Source organism: Maylandia zebra, linkage group LG8, assembly GCF_041146795.1.
Source record: "Maylandia zebra isolate NMK-2024a linkage group LG8, Mzebra_GT3a, whole genome shotgun sequence".
Lineage (NCBI taxonomy): Eukaryota > Metazoa > Chordata > Actinopteri > Cichliformes > Cichlidae > Maylandia > Maylandia zebra.
The window spans coordinates 22,861,019-22,878,599 of record NC_135174.1 but is presented as its reverse complement, the minus strand read 5'-3'; the positions used below and the strand labels follow the sequence as shown (position 1 = coordinate 22,878,599).

The 17,581-nt window shown below is 40.4% G+C and overlaps 2 protein-coding genes across 4 annotated transcripts; one reads left to right on the top strand and one right to left on the bottom strand.

Annotated features, from left to right (window-relative positions):
• The first annotated feature begins 2 nt into the window (after positions 1–2).
• si:dkey-21c1.4 (uncharacterized) lies at positions 3–6,948 on the top strand. The gene is made up of 5 exons (XM_004556677.4): positions 3–326; positions 2,981–4,282; positions 4,604–4,714; positions 5,013–5,129; positions 5,217–6,948. Exons 1-5 carry the CDS (start codon positions 317–319, stop codon positions 5,243–5,245), a joined length of 1,569 nt encoding a protein of 522 aa, XP_004556734.1. The 5' UTR covers positions 3–316; the 3' UTR covers positions 5,246–6,948.
• bicral (BICRA like chromatin remodeling complex associated protein) lies at positions 6,884–16,556 on the bottom strand. 3 transcript variants are annotated; one of them, XM_076887650.1, is made up of 13 exons: positions 14,941–16,556; positions 14,167–14,230; positions 13,968–14,013; positions 13,624–13,672; positions 13,447–13,512; positions 10,797–12,065; positions 10,664–10,712; positions 10,524–10,564; positions 10,378–10,427; positions 10,138–10,283; positions 9,944–10,038; positions 9,754–9,856; positions 6,884–9,663 (listed from the first exon to the last, which is right to left on the bottom strand). In XM_076887650.1, the coding sequence occupies exons 3-13, from the start codon at positions 14,006–14,008 to the stop codon at positions 9,188–9,190; spliced, it is 2,385 nt and encodes a 794-aa protein (XP_076743765.1). In that variant the 5' UTR covers positions 14,009–14,013; positions 14,167–14,230; positions 14,941–16,556; the 3' UTR covers positions 6,884–9,187. The 3 variants fall into 3 exon arrangements, with proteins under 3 accessions (XP_076743765.1, XP_004556731.1, XP_004556732.1); XM_004556674.6 differs by having other exon boundaries at positions 16,326–16,556; XM_004556675.6 differs by lacking the exon at positions 14,167–14,230 and having other exon boundaries at positions 16,326–16,556.
• Positions 16,557–17,581: the final 1,025 nt, after the last annotated feature.

Genomic DNA, 17,581 nt, shown 5'->3' with positions numbered 1-17,581 from the left:
TACAAGACTTTTATCTGTCACAGCAATGTAACGGGCTGTACCGTTATAAACCACATCCAAGGGGTGTAATTTTAAACTAGGGCGCCAATATATTGATGATTTTACGATAACTTTTGATTTTACATTCAGGCTTCGAACTCGCTACCTAAAAGCGGGGTCTTTCACTTCACCGTCGCGACTCTGAGAACTTACTTAACCGAAACTGTTTAAAAGTGACACTCCCGCGTGTAAATGTGATAATTACTGACGCTTCACCTAACTTTGCTGCTCTGAGTCATGCTTTCACCCGATTGGCTGTTTGACAGGCGCGTGCGAAATGAGCTGTGGTAAGTGTCACACAACTGTAATTCAGAATAGCGGAAAAAAGACGTGATATAATAACGACCAATATATTAATTTGCTGAATTATAAAAATATGTTTATAGCTTCGTCTAGAAGCCAGGGTGACAAACATAAGACCCGGGGGCCAGAACTGACCCACCAAAAAGTCCAATCTGGCCCACTGGACCTCTATGTAAAATGTGAAGGAGGTCATAAAATTTGGACTTTCAACTATATTTTCACAAATTACGCAGCTGATGCTATAAGCCATTTGTGCTACAAGAAAGTAATAAAGTAACAAACACAAGACAGAAAATGTCCAGTTTCTTCACTAACTACTAGAAATTTCTGTTTTTATTTCAAATGTGTCTTCAGTAAAATAAAGGACATTTTCTGTAAATTAACAAAAACTTTCTCTCTATAATTACTGGTAGCTGGTCAATGAGCTACCAGAACTTTTCCTGTAATTTTACACATTCATATCTTGCAATTTAGGTGTGAAGAATCATGCTGACAAACATGTCCTTATCATGTACAGTATATAAACTAATGCATACTGTTGAAATTACACTTCTTTTTAATAAATCGAGATATCCCAGGAATTAAATGTGCAGTTAAACTACTTTACAATGACAGAAAAGGGATTTTCACAGTTCTAGCTAATTTCAAAGTGGCCAGTATGCGTCCCTTGATGTAAAATTGATCTAGAGACTAGGTATCAACTATATGGCCTGTTGGCCAGACGTAGGTCCAAAAAGCTCCAATTCAGCCCACTGGATGGCTTTGGAAAATATGGACACTTCAAATAAAGATTATAAAGTCCTTTATTTCTTGCAGCTCTTACAATTTTTTTAAATCAGCATTTCTTTGTAATATGGAAAAGTTGAGATGTTTTGTTAAATAAAATTGCGCTTATTTTTCTGAGGGATTTTTCTTATCTCAGGGAAAACAAGGGTAACTTTCACAGTGCTGAAAGTTGAACAAAAACAGTTAAGGCTTCACTGATCTAGCCTATTTAACTTGAAATTTGGTTGTATGTGCCCCATGATAAGCTCGACACCCCTGGTCTAGAGAACCTATTATTCAGGTGACAAGGTCACCCTTGTAACTACCTTACATTTCCCATTAATCGGGTAGTCTTCAATGCAAAGCAGTATTTTATTGACACTCAATTATGGGTCTGAATGTCATGGTAGTTTTGGGCTTTTAATTTCACTATTCCATTGACTTTGTGCAATATACTAGTACCACTGACAGCTTTCTAAGGTCAGAAAGTTTCATCTTTACTTCTTCAAACACTGTGGGTCAGTCTTTCTCTCATCTGACCATAAAACCTTTCTCACATTTCGTTTGTCCTTGTGGGCAGCTGCAAATTTCAGTCAAGCTTGACGGTTTTTATTTTGGAGCAGGGGCTTCTTTCTTGGTTGGCACGCTCTCAGTCCATAGCTATGTAAAACTTGCTTCACTGTAGACAGTGACACTGGTGCTGCAGTTTCAAGTTAATTGCAGGCTTGAGCCTTGTTGGTTCCCAGGTTGTTCCTGAACATCCCAATTAATTACATCTTATCTGAGGAGGACAGTTTGGGTAATCTTCCAGACGTTGGCAAAGTGGTGGCACATCCAACATGTACAATTGTCTTAACTGATGATTTTGGGATCTGCAGCTGTTTAGAAATTGCTTCAAGAGATCTTCCCAACTTGTTTAAATCTAAAATTGCCTTTCTGAGATCTTCACCAAGTTCTTTGGACTTTCTCATTCAATGAGTGCTGTCAAAGAAATCCATTTTATGCTGGCAGACAAGTTACCAGTTGTACTGTATGTATACTTTTAACCCTGTGTGGATTAGAGAAAATGCAAAGTAAAGCCAGACCTGTGCACTTATGTATTGTTTTTAAAGTCATTAAAGATGTATGTTGTATAACCATGCTACTTTGGAAAAAGTTAAGTTAAAAGTCGAAAATTACCACGACATCAATGCCCATGATGTGTAGATGTAAACTTCAGACCACAACTGTACGTGTGACATATTTTGAATGCAAGGTGTGTTAAACATGTAGATTGGGAACCAGAAGAGGTGTCGGCCCACCAAAGGAACCAATCTTTCCAAGTGGACTGCTCTGCGAGTGTAAAAATGTAGTGACATTTTAATTTTAGTTATTTTTGTTCCTAATGGCTGACCTTAACTTATTCTTCTTTACAGTAAAAGAAAGGATAGGTATTCTGTTTTGTGCAGCTGATTTTCTGGTCTACTTAACATCAAAATGGACTTTATTTAATTATTTAAAAAAACCCAACAACCTCAAAAGCAATTGGTGCAGTGGTTAACACTGTTGCCACACAAAAATAAGGTTCTTGGTTTGCACGTCCTGGTTGGGTCGGGGGTTGGGTGATCCAGTTTCCTCCTACGATCGTGCATGCATGTTAGGTTAATTTGTGATTCTAAATTGTGTATGAGATCATAATCAGTATGTTTATGCACACATAGCTGGTGCTTGATATGATTTTCTTTCTTTAAAGATGAAATTGTTCATATAAAGCTAAAACTATACCTTATTTATATTCAGCCATTATGTCCTTCCAACACATCTTCACTGGTCATTCTATGTTTGCCCTGGAAGTCCCATTTTGACCCGTTCTCTGTCACCCACCCACCCACAGAGGTGTGTCCATTCTGCGGGAAAACGTACAAAAGGTTGAAGAGCCACTTGCCACATTGCAAGGCAGCTGCTGCCTCTAAAGCGCCACCATCCAAACCAGATGTCACAGCAAACCAGACAGCATCGTCTTCTCAGCTGGACTCGGTTTTGTCCAGAGCAACAGCAAAGGGAAGGAAGTCATCATCATCAGTCATAACAGATCTACAAGGACAGACGCGTAAAAGGGACACAGCATCAGGACCATCAAATGCGACATCTTCATCACCACGAACATCATCATCCATGACATTACTTTCACCAACTAAGAAGAAGAAACAAAAGCTGGTTGATCAAATAAAGACAAGCACCCTTTTGTTATCTCCATCTCCAGCTCTGCCCCCCACCACTTCTAAACCAAAAAAGAAGAGTCTCCGTGCATTGATAGAAGCTGCTAAGTATGACCAAATTACAAAGGAATCACTAAAGGTGTCTGAAACAGAACCAACTCTAAGCTCCAGAAACACAGCTCAGACAGAGCCCAAAACTATCTCAGGCAAAGACTATGCCCATCTGTCTGCAGACGCTAAACCCAAAGATGCACCTAAGAAGACACCAAAGACAAAGAATCATGTTAATCAGATGCTTTCCACAACCAAACAGAGTGAAAGTAGCACAAAATTCCCAGAGAAAAGACACAAGTTTTCGGAGGATGGCAAGCAGGAGATTGAGGATTCATCCATGAATAATTTTGTTTTGAAGTTAGGAAATGGCCACCAGGCAAAGATCACCCTCCAGGATGTTAAAGCCACATTAGGCCGAGCTAGATCGCCTCGTCAGTCCAGCAGGCCGAGCATCCTGAGCCAAATTCAAACTAATGACAACCTGTGCAGTAAAATCAGAGTCGATACGGGTGTTGGACCAGCTCCACTTTTAGAAGATAATCAAAAGTATGTTGCAACTCAGTCTGATGAGCTGCTGAGCCCTAGCCCACAACATGCAGGCCTAAAATCAGATAAGAAAATAACCTCAAAGACTAAACAACTGGCTTTAGTCCCTCTGCGAGATGTGCCAGAATCAACCCCTACTACAGCTCCCTTCCTGCGTGCGTCATCTCAGCAGTGGCAAGCTATGCCTCCTCCAGTCAACCTGAATGAGGGGCTGAAGGTGAGCCATCACATGACAGGCCTCCTCACAAAATCGGCACCAGTGGGTCAGTTTTCCAGCCTTCTTTCCCCTCTTGTATCACAAAGTCTGCCAGTGAACGTGGAGACAGTGGAGAAGCCTGAGGTCAGGAAGCAAAGCACTGCTGAAAATCCAAACAAAGGTAAGTATTTGGAAATAATTGTATTCCAGCCAAAATGTATACAGACCTGATGGTCCGGATTCTTTCCCTGTCTGACTTACAAAATAATATAATTAATGAATTATATTCAGACATTTGAACAAGTCACTTTGTGGCTCACCGCACTGTGTTAGGCGTTTTTCACAGATTTTATTGATAAAGTAGTTCATAAATGAAGAAAAATTATTGCCATATATTGTCAGTTTTACTGGGCCAGTACCAATAATAAAGACTTTGGAATAATATTCAGCTCGATTGTAGTGTTTCAGCTTCCTGATTCTCTGTCGGTGTCATGGATTACAGGAGCTCTGACACACCGGAGTCTTGGACAGGTGAGACTGAGGGAATTACCTAAATGGCTTGCCTGCAAAGCCCCAAGCCATCCAAAAGATGCTGTGGGAATGTTGCAAAGAGGTCAGTATCTCTCTCTCACACACAGAGAGACACAGTATTTGTGCTACTCACAGCACAAAAGCCGTCCTCCCATTTGTTTGTCTGTCACTTCTAACTTCCTGTAACAGTGTTATCTCTCAGAAATGAGGTTTTATTGAACATTGTAGATGCTTGTAGTCAGATGTTACCTCAGAACAAAAGCATTATAGCCAACAGCTGTTAGCAGCTGCTTAATATCTGCTATACAGATGTGAGATTGGTGTCTATTCTTTAAGATTTCTGTGCTTGTCCTTTCTCAACTCTTCTGTGCGTGATTCAGGCTGGCAGTGGTATTACAGGCGGTATATTGATGTGAGGAAAGGAGGTGTAGGTGGACTGGGCATGTTGTTAGCAGGATACTGCGTGCTCAGCTACATCTGGAGTTACCGCCACATAAGTAAGTGTGTTTTACTAAGTGTGTGCTCCATTTAACTGATGGATTTGGAGATAAGCTGGTTTTCTTTTCTTTTTTTTCTTTTCCCAGAGCTTGATCGCTGGAGGAAGTATCACTAAGGGTCAAGGAAAGATACTTGAAGCAGCAGCATTGACAGAGAAAAGTCTCAGAACTTCAGGACTCCATATGATGAATTTGCACAGCATTTATAACTGAGAAACTGGTACCGTTACTTGTCAGCATGTAAGCCCTTCCCTTCAGCCAATTTTGTGTATTCTGTCACCAGCATACATTGTGGGAGCACTATATAGTAAATGATAAATAGTGAAGTAAGTGCAAAAGTGCCTTAAACTGAATTCTTTGTAGTGACCATAAGTGTACAACTCTTCTGGTTGGAAAACAAGTACAGGTGTATAGAAGTCTATGTCAATTCTCCAGTGAGTTTAGGGTCTCAGTAGCTAGTTTCAAGCTTGATTGAATGCAACATGCTTATTTTTTTAATTAAATGGTCACTTCCATATAAGCATACAGTTCCCCCTCAATTCAACCCCAGATACACTCATGACAACAGGACAAATGCTCATCTCTAAGCTTCACATTGGGACTGCGTTGACTTCATAGTGCTTCTAGAGTTTTTCTAGAAGCAAGTCTTGCCGTTGGGTTCTTGTTTGGGCAGTTTCATTTCAGTGGTCACTGGGACATAAAACTGCATGTGTGGTATCACCAGTCAGATCTGATAAAACTGGCTTAATCCTGATGACTTTTCCCCAAAATAAGCCTTTTTTGTTTCCCCGTTTGTCCTACTACCTTGTTTGCTTTTGCTGAATTTTCCCAGATATTTATATTTAGAATTGGGTGTCGTGTGTTTCTTTCAGTCTCTCTGGTTGTCCATCTTTTGTATAAAATCTAAAAGCATATGTTTTGAAGACAGACTGAATGATTATGAATTTTCCTAATTAAATGAATTGCAAATGAATACAAAACTAAAACATGTAACTTTCTATCTCTAGGTGACCAGGATAAGAGTTTCATTCTTATCTGTATAAGGTTTCTAAAATGAAAGCTTGTCATGCTAAATTGTATTATTTTTATTTTGCTTATGTTTTTGTATGTTTCTTTTATTATTCCTGTCTTATTTATTTCATGGAGAAAATGTTAAAAAAAACAAGTATTTGCTTTAAAAAAAACCCAGCTTTTTTAAGGGTCAAAACATTTTTCCTCATCAGTGACCACTGTGTGCTCCAGACATCCACTAGCTGTCACTGTTGGGTTATGTTACTTGAACCAAAGGGGGCTGGGCAGTCTAATGTCTGCTGTGCAGTTTTCTCAGCTCTTTTGTGTAGAGGCATCGGTGCTGGAGTCCATAAAAGGATTAAAGAGAACCAACAGATTTCTAACTTGATAAAATATTACTTTGGCAGCTGTGATGCAGAGAAACATGAAATCTAAATGTCATGACATCAATGAAAAGATCATATCTGTGCAGCAGAGGGTAACAAATCTGGTTTTCCTTTGCCACTGCTTCCTCTGTCACATGATGTGATTATGCATGCTTAGTCCATCAGTGCCAGTGTGTGAACCCTCACAGAATAGCAATGGAGGGAAATTGAAGGTTTTCAGCCGGACTGGACCACTTCCTTTTTTTTTTTTTCTTTTCTTTTTTTTTTCTCTTTTGTTCCTTGTTGTACACAAAATTAATTCATTGTTGAATCTCCTAACTGCTGTATTGAACAAATACAAATAAAGAAACAACAGCATTTTCTTTTGTAATGACTTTACTGACACTGCTTCTTAGTCAACACAATAAAAAATAATTTTCTTACGTTTTTTTCTTTACATTCTCTTTTTCTTCGTACAAAAATTATAAATATTTTGTGTCTAACTTTTTTTATACAAAACAACAAACTATACAAATCAAATGGGACAATAAACAATGAAAATGAAGGCAGAAAACGCATCTCTGCACAAAAAAAAAATTAAAAAAAATGATGATGATAGGGGAGAAAAAGCACAGTTTGTTCCTACCAGGCTCTCAAGACCATGATATGCATTCTGATAACACAATGGTTTACAAACACTGGGTATGTCCCTACTTTGAAAGCCTAAAGTGAACATCCTTGTAGATATAAGTGCTATAGAGGCACAAAATCTTGCAGCAGTCGCTTGGAGGAGCAAATGCAAAATCTCACTTGACCCTCACTTGTCATTTGAGATTTGCTTTCAAAGCAAACAGCCCAGTTTTTCTCGGAAAGAAGAGGTCTGCAAGAGCTGAGGCAGAGATGCAGGCAGGCTGCCATGGCCACTGGCACTTAAATTAAAAAAGGGTCTTCTATCATCCCATATGAAAGGCCTTCAGTCTGTTTGTGTGGTCTATTAGCAAGCATATTTCACATACATGCTCATAGGAGAAAGGTGGTGCTGTCCAGAATCAACCCTGAGAGCATTTAATGCATTTAATCAGGGCTTTTGTGTTGTTGCAAAAACAGAAGTAGAGGGACATTATTTAGGACTTTTAAGTCTTGGTTTAATAAAACAAAAACATAATCATTCTGAGTTCAGAGGAAACACTACAGGGTTTTTTTTTTAAATAATTAGCCACAGAGCTGGTGAGACAAATGACGGGGATTCTGGATGAGACCACAGTCTCTCCTAATAATTTTGGTTGTGCTGCTGAGAAGGAAAAGAGCGAAAGTGTGAGAAAACTATCCCAGGGAACTAAGAAAACGCTTGGCAATAAAGTCAAAAGTATGGCAATCACACTACCAAACTACAGGAAATCAGTGTGTATGGTTGCCAATTAACACACACACACACACACACACACACACATTGACGTGTCAGGGTAGTAAAGCATAGAGAGAAAGATATGATTCATATATAATTATATGCAAAAGGCAAACAAACATACATACAATCAATGACCCTCCTGGGTCATTTAAACTGCTGACAGTATTGTCACGTTCTCAACGCTGGGGAACACATAACAACAAACAAAAACAGTCCTGTTTCTTTCAATGTCATTTAAAAGAAAAAAAAAGTTCAGCAAATTTAACATCTCTTCCTCAATCTGAGGACGTAGCTCCACAGACACAAACTCACTGTGAAATGATGAAGGTGGCAAAGATCTACAGATATGTCCTGTGTCTGTGTCGGGACTTGCATACCTTTAAGGTACAAAAGAAAATGAAAAAGGTGACTTAAGCACAAAAAAAGCACTGTAACACTACCATATGTGTCAATGGGACTAGTTTAACTGGCTTCTAGTGTGATTAAGAGGTTGTCCTTGTTACAGGCAGCCAAAAACACAAAAGCAGGCAAAAAGATTTTGGTTCTCTTTGACGTGTCCATCCAGTTCAGCCCAGCATACACCGCATATTGACTAAAGCCTTGTGTTTATATAGTTCCTGAAATAGGCCACAGTATGTTTAGTGCAACTTGCCTGTTTGAAGGTATCTCTACTGAGCTTAGATGTGAGGAGATCTACACCTCTCAACCATGAACTACTTGTACAAAAGCAACTGTTTGCGTGCTTAGATGTAGAAAGAACAGAAATAAATGGATTTTCTGATATTTAGAGCTTCTTCATGTAAACACTTCCATATAAAAACCTACAATTAGGCACAGAGTCCCTCCTCCTCATCCCTCTTGTTCGGCATAGGTAGTGGGGTGGGGAATAAACAATAAACTGGCAAAAAGTATTAACTAGTGTGTGAAGAGAGGGACACTCTTGCATTCAGTCGCAAACCTTACCACTGTAAAATAAACAAAAGAACATTTTGCATCTGTTAGTACATTGCATTGCACACATTCCCGGGTCTTTATAGGTAACTGTAAGTGCATGTGTTCACGTAACACCTTTACAGACTAACTGACTTCAACATAAAATTCCTCTAAAATAACCCAAGGCAAACTACGTACATGCTACATGGCTGTGTATCACTAAGAACACAGACCTGAAAGAAGAGTTAGCCTCTCTTCACACAGGGGACATAAAGAAAAAGAAATGCACATACAAAAAAGAAGTAGAAACCATACATTGGGTGTAATATGGTTTATACATCTTAACATTCCAGGATGCTGTTGACTGCCGCCTCAAGAGCAGAATCTGTGTCAGGGTGAGGGGGTGAGGTGAGCTGAGGGGTATATGGAGGCTGCACAGGGTGGTGAGACACCTGGTAGTTTGTCGGGCCTCCTGACAATGCTGGGAAAGGTGAGGGTTTATTATGGGGGCAACTATTGGCAGCAATCAGGCTGTTGTTGCTGATGCCGCTGGGTCCGTAGAGTTGCTGGGATCTCTTCATTTCCAGCACGTTCTTGCTTTCGAAGTGTGGTGGATGAAGTCTCTCTGTTGAGCCAGGTCCTACAGGCTCACTCCCTCCTGGGTCTTCATAACCAGGCTGGGAGTCTGTCCTGTATGGTGGCTCCATAGAGCCTTGTTCTGACTCATTCCATTTATAGCTGGATATAGGCTGAGGCGGGGAAGGGACTTGGAAAAGTTTGGATTTCGTCCCACAACAGAACTCCTCCAAGAAACTGTCTACAAACCAGACGGGGCAAAGTGTTAAATCAAAGTTAACTGAAAAGGGAATATTAGTTCACAATGGGATTCACTCCAATTCTGTTTTACCTGGGTCCACTAGTACCATGCGTTTGTCTTGTATCAAGGTGCTGCGCTCCTCTTGGTTGAAAGTCCTGTCGATCATCACCATTTCTGAGGACGGACTGAAACGCTGCACAGAAGAGTGAGGTTATGCTGTTAGCCCTGTGCATTTCCTAACATCCCTCACATCTAGTCATTAACTAGCGCGTGCACCTACCTCAGCTTCCACCATCAGTAGTCGCCTGTATTTGTTTACCATCCCCTGTGTCCTCATCAGCACCTGAGTTGCAGCTGCTTCAAATTCCTCATCCACTGGAAATTCAAAACACAACACACTACTTTTATTAAAAACAACAACAACTTTAATTCCATAAAAGACTTGGGGTGAATCTAGTATTGTCATGACTGTACCCTGGGAGAACTCGTCCGGGCTGGGTGGAGCCCCCTGGAACACGTGGTACGGGATAAGTCTCAGGAGTGCGTCATCAACTGAAGTGAATCGACGTCGATCTGGGGTCTGAACTGCAACATGATCCTTCCTCACCTGCTGTAAAATCCTTTAAAAATAACAGAGAAAGACACAAGTTTGTTAAATGACTGAAAGACAAAAGCACAACTACACAGGACAGATGGCATGTCAAAAAAACTCACATTTCTCCTTTTGTAAGAGTAGGAAGCAGAGGCCTCTTCTGTGCACTGACCTATGATGGGGAAGTGTAAAAACCAAAGATGTCATTACATTAGATTGTTCCACCTAAAAAAGACACACAAGCATGTAAAACAAACAGCTAACATACCTCAGAGTTTAGTATTGAATCCTGTACCATGGGTTTGATTGCTACAAGAGATCACACAAACAAAGCAACTTTATCAGTCTGAAATTCTGCAGCTTATATTGAAACATATTATACACTGAAGCCATTGGCGCCTCTTTTACCGTGGATGCTGCTGGCATGTGCTTGTTTGAGGGCAGGTGATGAAGAATTCTGAAAAATTTCAAGTAAAAGTTATGTTAGAGAGAGAACAAATAAGGAGAGAGCAAATTAATAAAAAGACTGCCATCTGTATACCTGTCTGTAGTCTTGTTGCTGTGTCACATTACCAGGTAAAGGGGACAGAGAAGTACAGTTCTGGGATGGAGTCACTAGAAGGCGCTGCACGGGAGTAGCCGACGCTTGGCTCTGATTGCAGATCCCTGTTGTAGCCGGGCCAACCAGAGTCAGACGTCCAGGAGCGCATGGTGTCTGCACGGAGGTGGAGCTCGCACAAGAAACTCCCGTCCACATCTGAGTTACACCTCCTCCAACCTGATTCCCGCTTACTACTCCCTGATTCAAAATTAGTGGACCAGCTGTTGGTGCATTGAAGTTCTGCGCTGCAACAATCTGCACTGTGTTTTGACTGGTAATTAGGGGATTTGAGTTGGGGTTGATGGGCCCGTTGTGGATGGTGCTAGATGAAGTGAGAGCCAAGGAGCTGGGTAGCAAGAACTGTCCGGCTGATATATTTGTCAGTGTAGACGCTTGTTGCTGCTCCAGGGGTGGTTGTACTACAATGGAGCCATTAGGTGTGTACTGTCCTGCAGGAGCAGCAGTATTAGTGTTCACTACATTAGTCACGGTGGTGGAAGTGGGCTGAAGACCAAGGCTGTAGACAGTCTGAGACCCCGGTTGGAGGGGTTTAGGCTGGATTGGTCTGACAACAGTCTGGGTCCCTCCTGGGCCTCTCTGTATGATGATATTTTGAAGCGGGATGTTTTTGAAAGGTAAGCCAACTTGGCCTTGGGTGGGAGCAAACACCTGCCCCCCTGTTGTTGTCCCTGCTGGAGCTACAGAAACACCTGGCCTTAGCACGATCTGTGGTGATCTTTCTAAGCTACTCAAAGTCATCACTCCGCCACCTGCACCAAAAGAACCCAACACCTGGATTGGCTGACCAGAACCATTAGGCAGTGACGGCATGCCTTGCAAAAACTGGCCTGCAGAGAACGTAGCAGTTGCAGTCGTTACCACACCTACCCCGCCTCCATAGTTCCCCGAGACCAGCGGGGAGGAGAAGGGAACAGGAGCTTGCACTAGAGTGGGAGCAGGCTGCGAGTCCAGTAAGGCTTCCTGGGCCAGCGTTTGCTCAGTGATATCAGCTTCCAAGAGAGATTTCTGAAGGATGTCAAAGGGCTGGTCCTCTCCCCCGAGATCCACCCCTCCAGGGGAGGTTTCAGGCCCCAGTTCATCCTCAATAAACGAGAGACTGCTAGAGAGTTGGAGGCCTGCCCCGGTCGAATCCTCGCCAAATTCACCCATTGTAGAAGAATCATCTTTGAGGCCAGTGTTGGAGCCAGTCTGAAGGAAGTATTGAGAGAAGAAAATGGAGAACTATTTGCATGTGAACTGCATATCTGATTTCAAAGTCAAAGGCTTCTTTTTATGCCCAAGTTAAGATATCAGGCTAATTTTATTTCAAATATTATTAGCTTTCTGTCAAAAATTGAACATGATTATCTATTATAGAATATAAAATACTAATATAATATTGTATTTCAAAGTTAATAAAGAAGTATCTGTTAGTGTTACAGAAGAACACAAACTGAAAATTCTTTGGTTAGTTCAAATAACAGATATTAATACAAAATAAAATCTCAATAAACCAAACGGTATTCATTATTTTGTATATATTCAAACTGTTCAAACACAAATAAATAGCACCCCCCCCCCCAAAAAAACAAAATTCTATACATACCCTCAGTACAAATTCAAGAAACTATCAATTTAACAGAGCATAAACAAACCAGACATATCCACTCAGATGTGGTCTGCTTATGCTCCAAGGCAACAAGTAAAGACATTTTAAAAGGCAATACCAGTGCAGTACACTCCAACGAAGTGGACAGTGAAGCTTATATATGGGTCAGATGCGTGATTTGACCACAAATCCGATGTGGCAGTGAAGTATGACACCGCTTGTTCAGCTGTCTCTCTGCACTCCTGTGCAGCTGGGAAAAGGTGTTGTTTGTCCACAGCCCAGAGACTGGTAATGAGGATCAGGTCCTTTCATCACCAGCCTAAATTTGACATTTTTAACTGTCGTTGTGAGATCACTGTCCCTCTTCATTTTCTGTCATACCGCAAACAAGTGTCTAGAACTGCAAACTCCTGTACTGTGTGTGCACTGTATTTTTCAGGTAACTGCAGATAAACTGTGCATTGTGCTGGGATAGCACTGCTTCAGATCTAAAAGCGATTCATGATGTTACCTGCCTTTGTCGAAACATGCTACTCTGTGTCTTTGTCGATCTTTAAACGGTAAGAATATCTCCACAACACCGAATTCCCTTTAACAGAGTCTTGGACACTTGGGCTCTTGTTTTGTAATGCTGTAGCTGACGTTTTGAACATTTTTTCTTTTATCTCACTCACACTTCTAACGTAGTGCTCTGTAGTGCTGTGTATGTGTGTGACGACCTAAATTGACATGGCTTTAACTCTGCTCCAACCACGATTGGTTCAGTGTAGAGCTATTGTCATCGTCCTTTTGTCTTGTCTGTCAAAAAAATGGACGGAATGAGTTCGATTGACTTTTTATTAATCGTTACTCATATTTCTGTTGAGGAAAAGTTATCCCTGGTAGTTATCGTTACCATTTTATCATCCACTCCTAATGATGAACTGTAACAAAATGTCCTTGTGGTTTGGCTTGGATCAAGGTAATCATAGGTATACTCACGGTGTCGTTACCAAAGAGGGATCCATCAGACCCATAAGCTGCGTTTGTTACATCATCCTCCTCAATCTGCAGGAACAAAAGACAAGCGAGTGAATGGACTTGGGTAATTCTGGTGTTTAAGGAACATTTCTAAGGAAGTCATTCAGACAAACTCTGAATTCTCCAAGTGTCACTCACAGACTTGCTGTTGCTGCCATGGAGATAGTCATTCAACGCATCTACATCTCTGAAAAAGATAAAGAAGCAACATCTTTAGCAGTTTCTTTTTATTTGTGTCACTATCTGTGGTTTTAAAGTTCCCTGACATTTGCTTTACTACATGTGTCTTGTGCTTATGACCATTAAAATATTCACTTCCCTTATTCAATGAAAGATTTAAAACCAAAAAAACAGATCTTGCAGATAGTTGTGGCACTAATTTTAAAGGCAACTATATATTCACAAGTATAAAACTGTATGCCCGGGGTGTGGCAAGAAGAGCTCGAATCTTAGTGCAGATTTTATAATCTTATAACGTTTACCCTAAAATATCCAGAAGACGGCGATCGTCATCATCATCCATGACACCTGAAAGAGTATGGAAGGCCATCAGATGAGGACATGGGACACGCTAAGGTCTAATCACTGAACAGTGGAGTAAAAAAACTTGTTTTTGTTTTACTCTAAAGTAGAAGTGCTTGAGCTCTAAATGGCTGGCATGTTTTTAGACATTTCACTCACAGGTTTCCAGCAGGAAGCATGGGCTCAGTCATTTAACACCCTTTCTTTCCTGCAAAAGGCTGGGCTGCAGAGTGAGAAACTTCATTTAGTAGAACTACATAACTGGACATGTATGTCAGATAAGGGGCGTAAGACAGTGCAGGCAGGTGCTAGATAAAAGAATGGTTCAAGTGTGAAACAGGAGTGTGGACAGGAAGTTGGGAGGGGGGGGGGGGGGGGGGGGGTACATATTTGCTATTCAGTACATAAGGACAGAATGGCCTTCATCCCCTCCTACAAATGCTTAGCTATGACAAACTCCCACCCATAAAGCTTCTCTGCTGTCCCACATTGGTTGTCTTTCCAGTGTGCAGAGTGAAAAAGAGTATTTGAGTGTAAACAACCCCACCCTGCAACATTTATACATTATAGTTCTGGTTGATGTTCTGGGTTTCATCTCTCCATTGAAAGAGGTATTGGCTTTATGTTGTGTCAGTCAGTCAGCTTGGTGCTACTTAATAATTGGGGGTTTAGGGGTTGTTGTTTTTTTTTTAATGGCACTTAAATGATTCAATATCTGTAAGTAAATGGTTGTGGCTGCTTTATTTACTGTATCACATAATAATAATAAAAAACTCATTTAATCACTAATAGAGCATGTGAATAAAATGGTTGTATCACATTCAATTTTATTTTGCTCTGTGTGTGTGTGTGTGTGTGTTTGCAGGTGACTGGGGACATGTAGGTTTTGTTTTCCCATGAAAGGCGACTGCAACTCTACAAAATGGCTGTTACCATGCCATAGGCTGTCTTTACAGCAGAGCCACGTTGAGCCTCCATCTTTGGAGCGAGCGAGAACAAAGACAGGACAGGGCTGCTGCACAAATTAGGCCGTTTAGACGGACCGTGTTTGGAGTTTAAAGCAAAAACAACGACCGCTTGAGCGATTTAAATCGCTGGAAAATCACGGTTGTTTTTTGTGTGTGTCCACAGCAAATAACACGACATTTTCTCGTCGAGCAAACGAGTGTCATTTATCCTTCGAAACTTGTTACAGAAAACCATGTCGTGATTCCGAGACAAAAACAACGCAAACTAAGCCATAAACACTTCACAAAAAAAGGCATCAAATACGGGCTGTAAAAATCTATATTATCCAATTAAATCCAAGGTGCAAAAAGTTAACGTTTACAAGCGATCACCTCAAATTGTAATGTTAGCTGCATTAAAAATGAAATGACGAGCTGTTTATGCTGGCCAGAATAATAACCTTTAAAAAAATGTGATCTAGCTCGATATCGCCAGATTTGCATCTTTAATGCCAGTTTTGATCAAACTGGCATATTTCTGGCGTATTTCTTGTTGCATTTTTTGCCTAATTTCGAGCTCAAATTCACAACCACCAGCAAATCCAGCACAGCACGTGCGCTTCGACGCAAATCCACGGCTAGTCCCCGCCGTTAAAGCCGCACAAAAACACGGCTAATGTACAGCTTGCAAGTTTTATTTCCAAAAATAGACTGAATCGACAGAGAGTGATAATCGCATTCAAGCAGCACAAAACGCCCGTCGTCGCTGACGTGCTCTTTCTTTCTCTGTTGGGGAAGGCTTTCATTTGTCCTCTATGTGGCTCGTCTGCCAGCATGAAAAACGTCACATTTTGCCTCGATATAGCCGAATCGACGCGTTTCAACCCGGGACTTTTGTCCCCAGTCCGTGTCCTGCTCGGGACATTAACTCAGCGGCTCCGCCACATTTTTAACTTTAAATATCGGCCTGCGCTGGTTAGCTAGCCGCGGCGTCGATGACGACGCCTATTTTGAAAGCCAGAATCCGTCGAAAAGGGCTAAAACCGCGTCGAGCCATAAATATTTATCCCGATTAGCATAACATAAAGACGACTCAAAAAGAGGCAAACCCTTTTACTCCTGTCTCACTCCTTCTTGAAACCCAATATCTCCATTTGGCAACTTTTAATTTGCTCCCCCCTCCTTCTCCTCCTCCTCCTTCTCCCTCTCCCACTCATATATTTTTCTCACTGTCCCTGCTCTGTCTCGGATAGATTTTTCTCTCCGCTCAAACTCTCTTCCCTCCCTGAAGGAAGGGAGGAAGGAGGTTGTGTGTGTTTTTTCCTTGAAATTTTTATCACAAAATTATAATACACTCAAAGGGAAACTCACCGTCATGAAAAAGCAGTGCCTTGTCAACGGGGTTTCCTCGCCATCACCGCACGGGTTGTTGTTGGGGTAGTGCACACAGCGAAATCAGCGGTCCTCAACGACTGCATATGGCTCCATGCATTTGAATACGAAACCTTAAAAACAACCGCAAATAATTAATAAACTATTTTTAATGCTTATGTGAATTATAATTACACGTGGCTCTGTCTTTATAAATAGCGGATAAACGTTATTACACTTAATCACTGCCAACAGTAGAGGGCGGGCCTTTGTGTGTGCCACACCTGGATGTTGCTCAGGTATGCCTAGTTGCCTGCTGAGAAGCCTATTTCGTATTCAGAAAGCAGTCAGACTTTATAAGAAAGCAAAGCGTTTACATTTATTACACTTATTGTTTTTTTTATATGTAATTCAATCGCATTTTACACACACTTTCGAGTAAAAATAATATTTCTTCCATCTTCTAGTGTTGTATGTGATGTCTTTATTATAAAAACGTTAAAGAAAATATTATTTAAAAAAGAAGTTCAGTGTAAATACCTCATATTTCTATACATAAACACTTATTGTAAATGGTCTTTAAGATACTGTGTGCTGTTCATATTAATACTTTGATATTTACTTTCATATCTTTATCTAACATTTTTATAGCTCTATTTACTTTTACTTTTGATTCATTCAATCTGCACAACCAGGGGGATGGGACCTTACAGTAAACGATAGATGAATAAATGGCATGCTATTTAAATTTATTTGTTGTCTATATCTGTAATGTGTTTCACAAAAACCACACTATAAATATGGGTAAACTGTAGGGAGCAGGGTAGATAAAATGAAGGTGATATGAAAAAAAAAATTAAAAGGTTCTTTGAAATATATAAATATTTCATTGAAATATATAAATATAAAACGAATGGAAATATAAAAAGAAATTAAATAAATAATGCAAATGTTCAAGTATTTACTGTTCTTTATTTTGTTTTACTTTAAAATGATGAAAGAAACATTTTGGTCTAGCAGTATCATTAAATGCGTTTTATTAATAATACACATACATATTAATATAATACTATATTCTATTACACAGAGGCTAAAATAAGCTCACTTGCTATAATTAGCCAGTCACTGGCTTCAAATATTTTGTTTCATTTTGTTCAAAAGGTAAAGAAGTCTGTCGAAGCTTATAAAGAGACCAAATGTAGAAGAAATTATATAATTTTGTGGTTAAATTGCAGGTTTTATTTCATCTTTGAAAA

What these genes read in the sequence shown, in the direction of transcription:
- si:dkey-21c1.4 (XM_004556677.4), top strand. An exon ending in TGTGGGAATGTTGCAAAGAG is followed by an intron (nt 4,715 to 5,012) that starts GTCAGTATCTCT and finishes TGCGTGATTCAG; the next exon opens with GCTGGCAGTGGTATTACAGG. An exon ending in CTGGAGTTACCGCCACATAA is followed by an intron (nt 5,130 to 5,216) that starts GTAAGTGTGTTT and finishes TTCTTTTCCCAG; the next exon opens with AGCTTGATCGCTGGAGGAAG.
- bicral (XM_076887650.1), bottom strand. Translation starts at nt 14,008, where the DNA reads ATGGATGATGATGACGATCGCCGTCTTCTGGATATTTTAGG. An exon ending in ACTCTTACAAAAGGAGAAAT is followed by an intron (nt 10,284 to 10,377) that starts GTGAGTTTTTTT and finishes TTATTTTTAAAG; the next exon opens with GATTTTACAGCAGGTGAGGA. An exon ending in CATGGTACTAGTGGACCCAG is followed by an intron (nt 9,664 to 9,753) that starts GTAAAACAGAAT and finishes TCTGGTTTGTAG; the next exon opens with ACAGTTTCTTGGAGGAGTTC.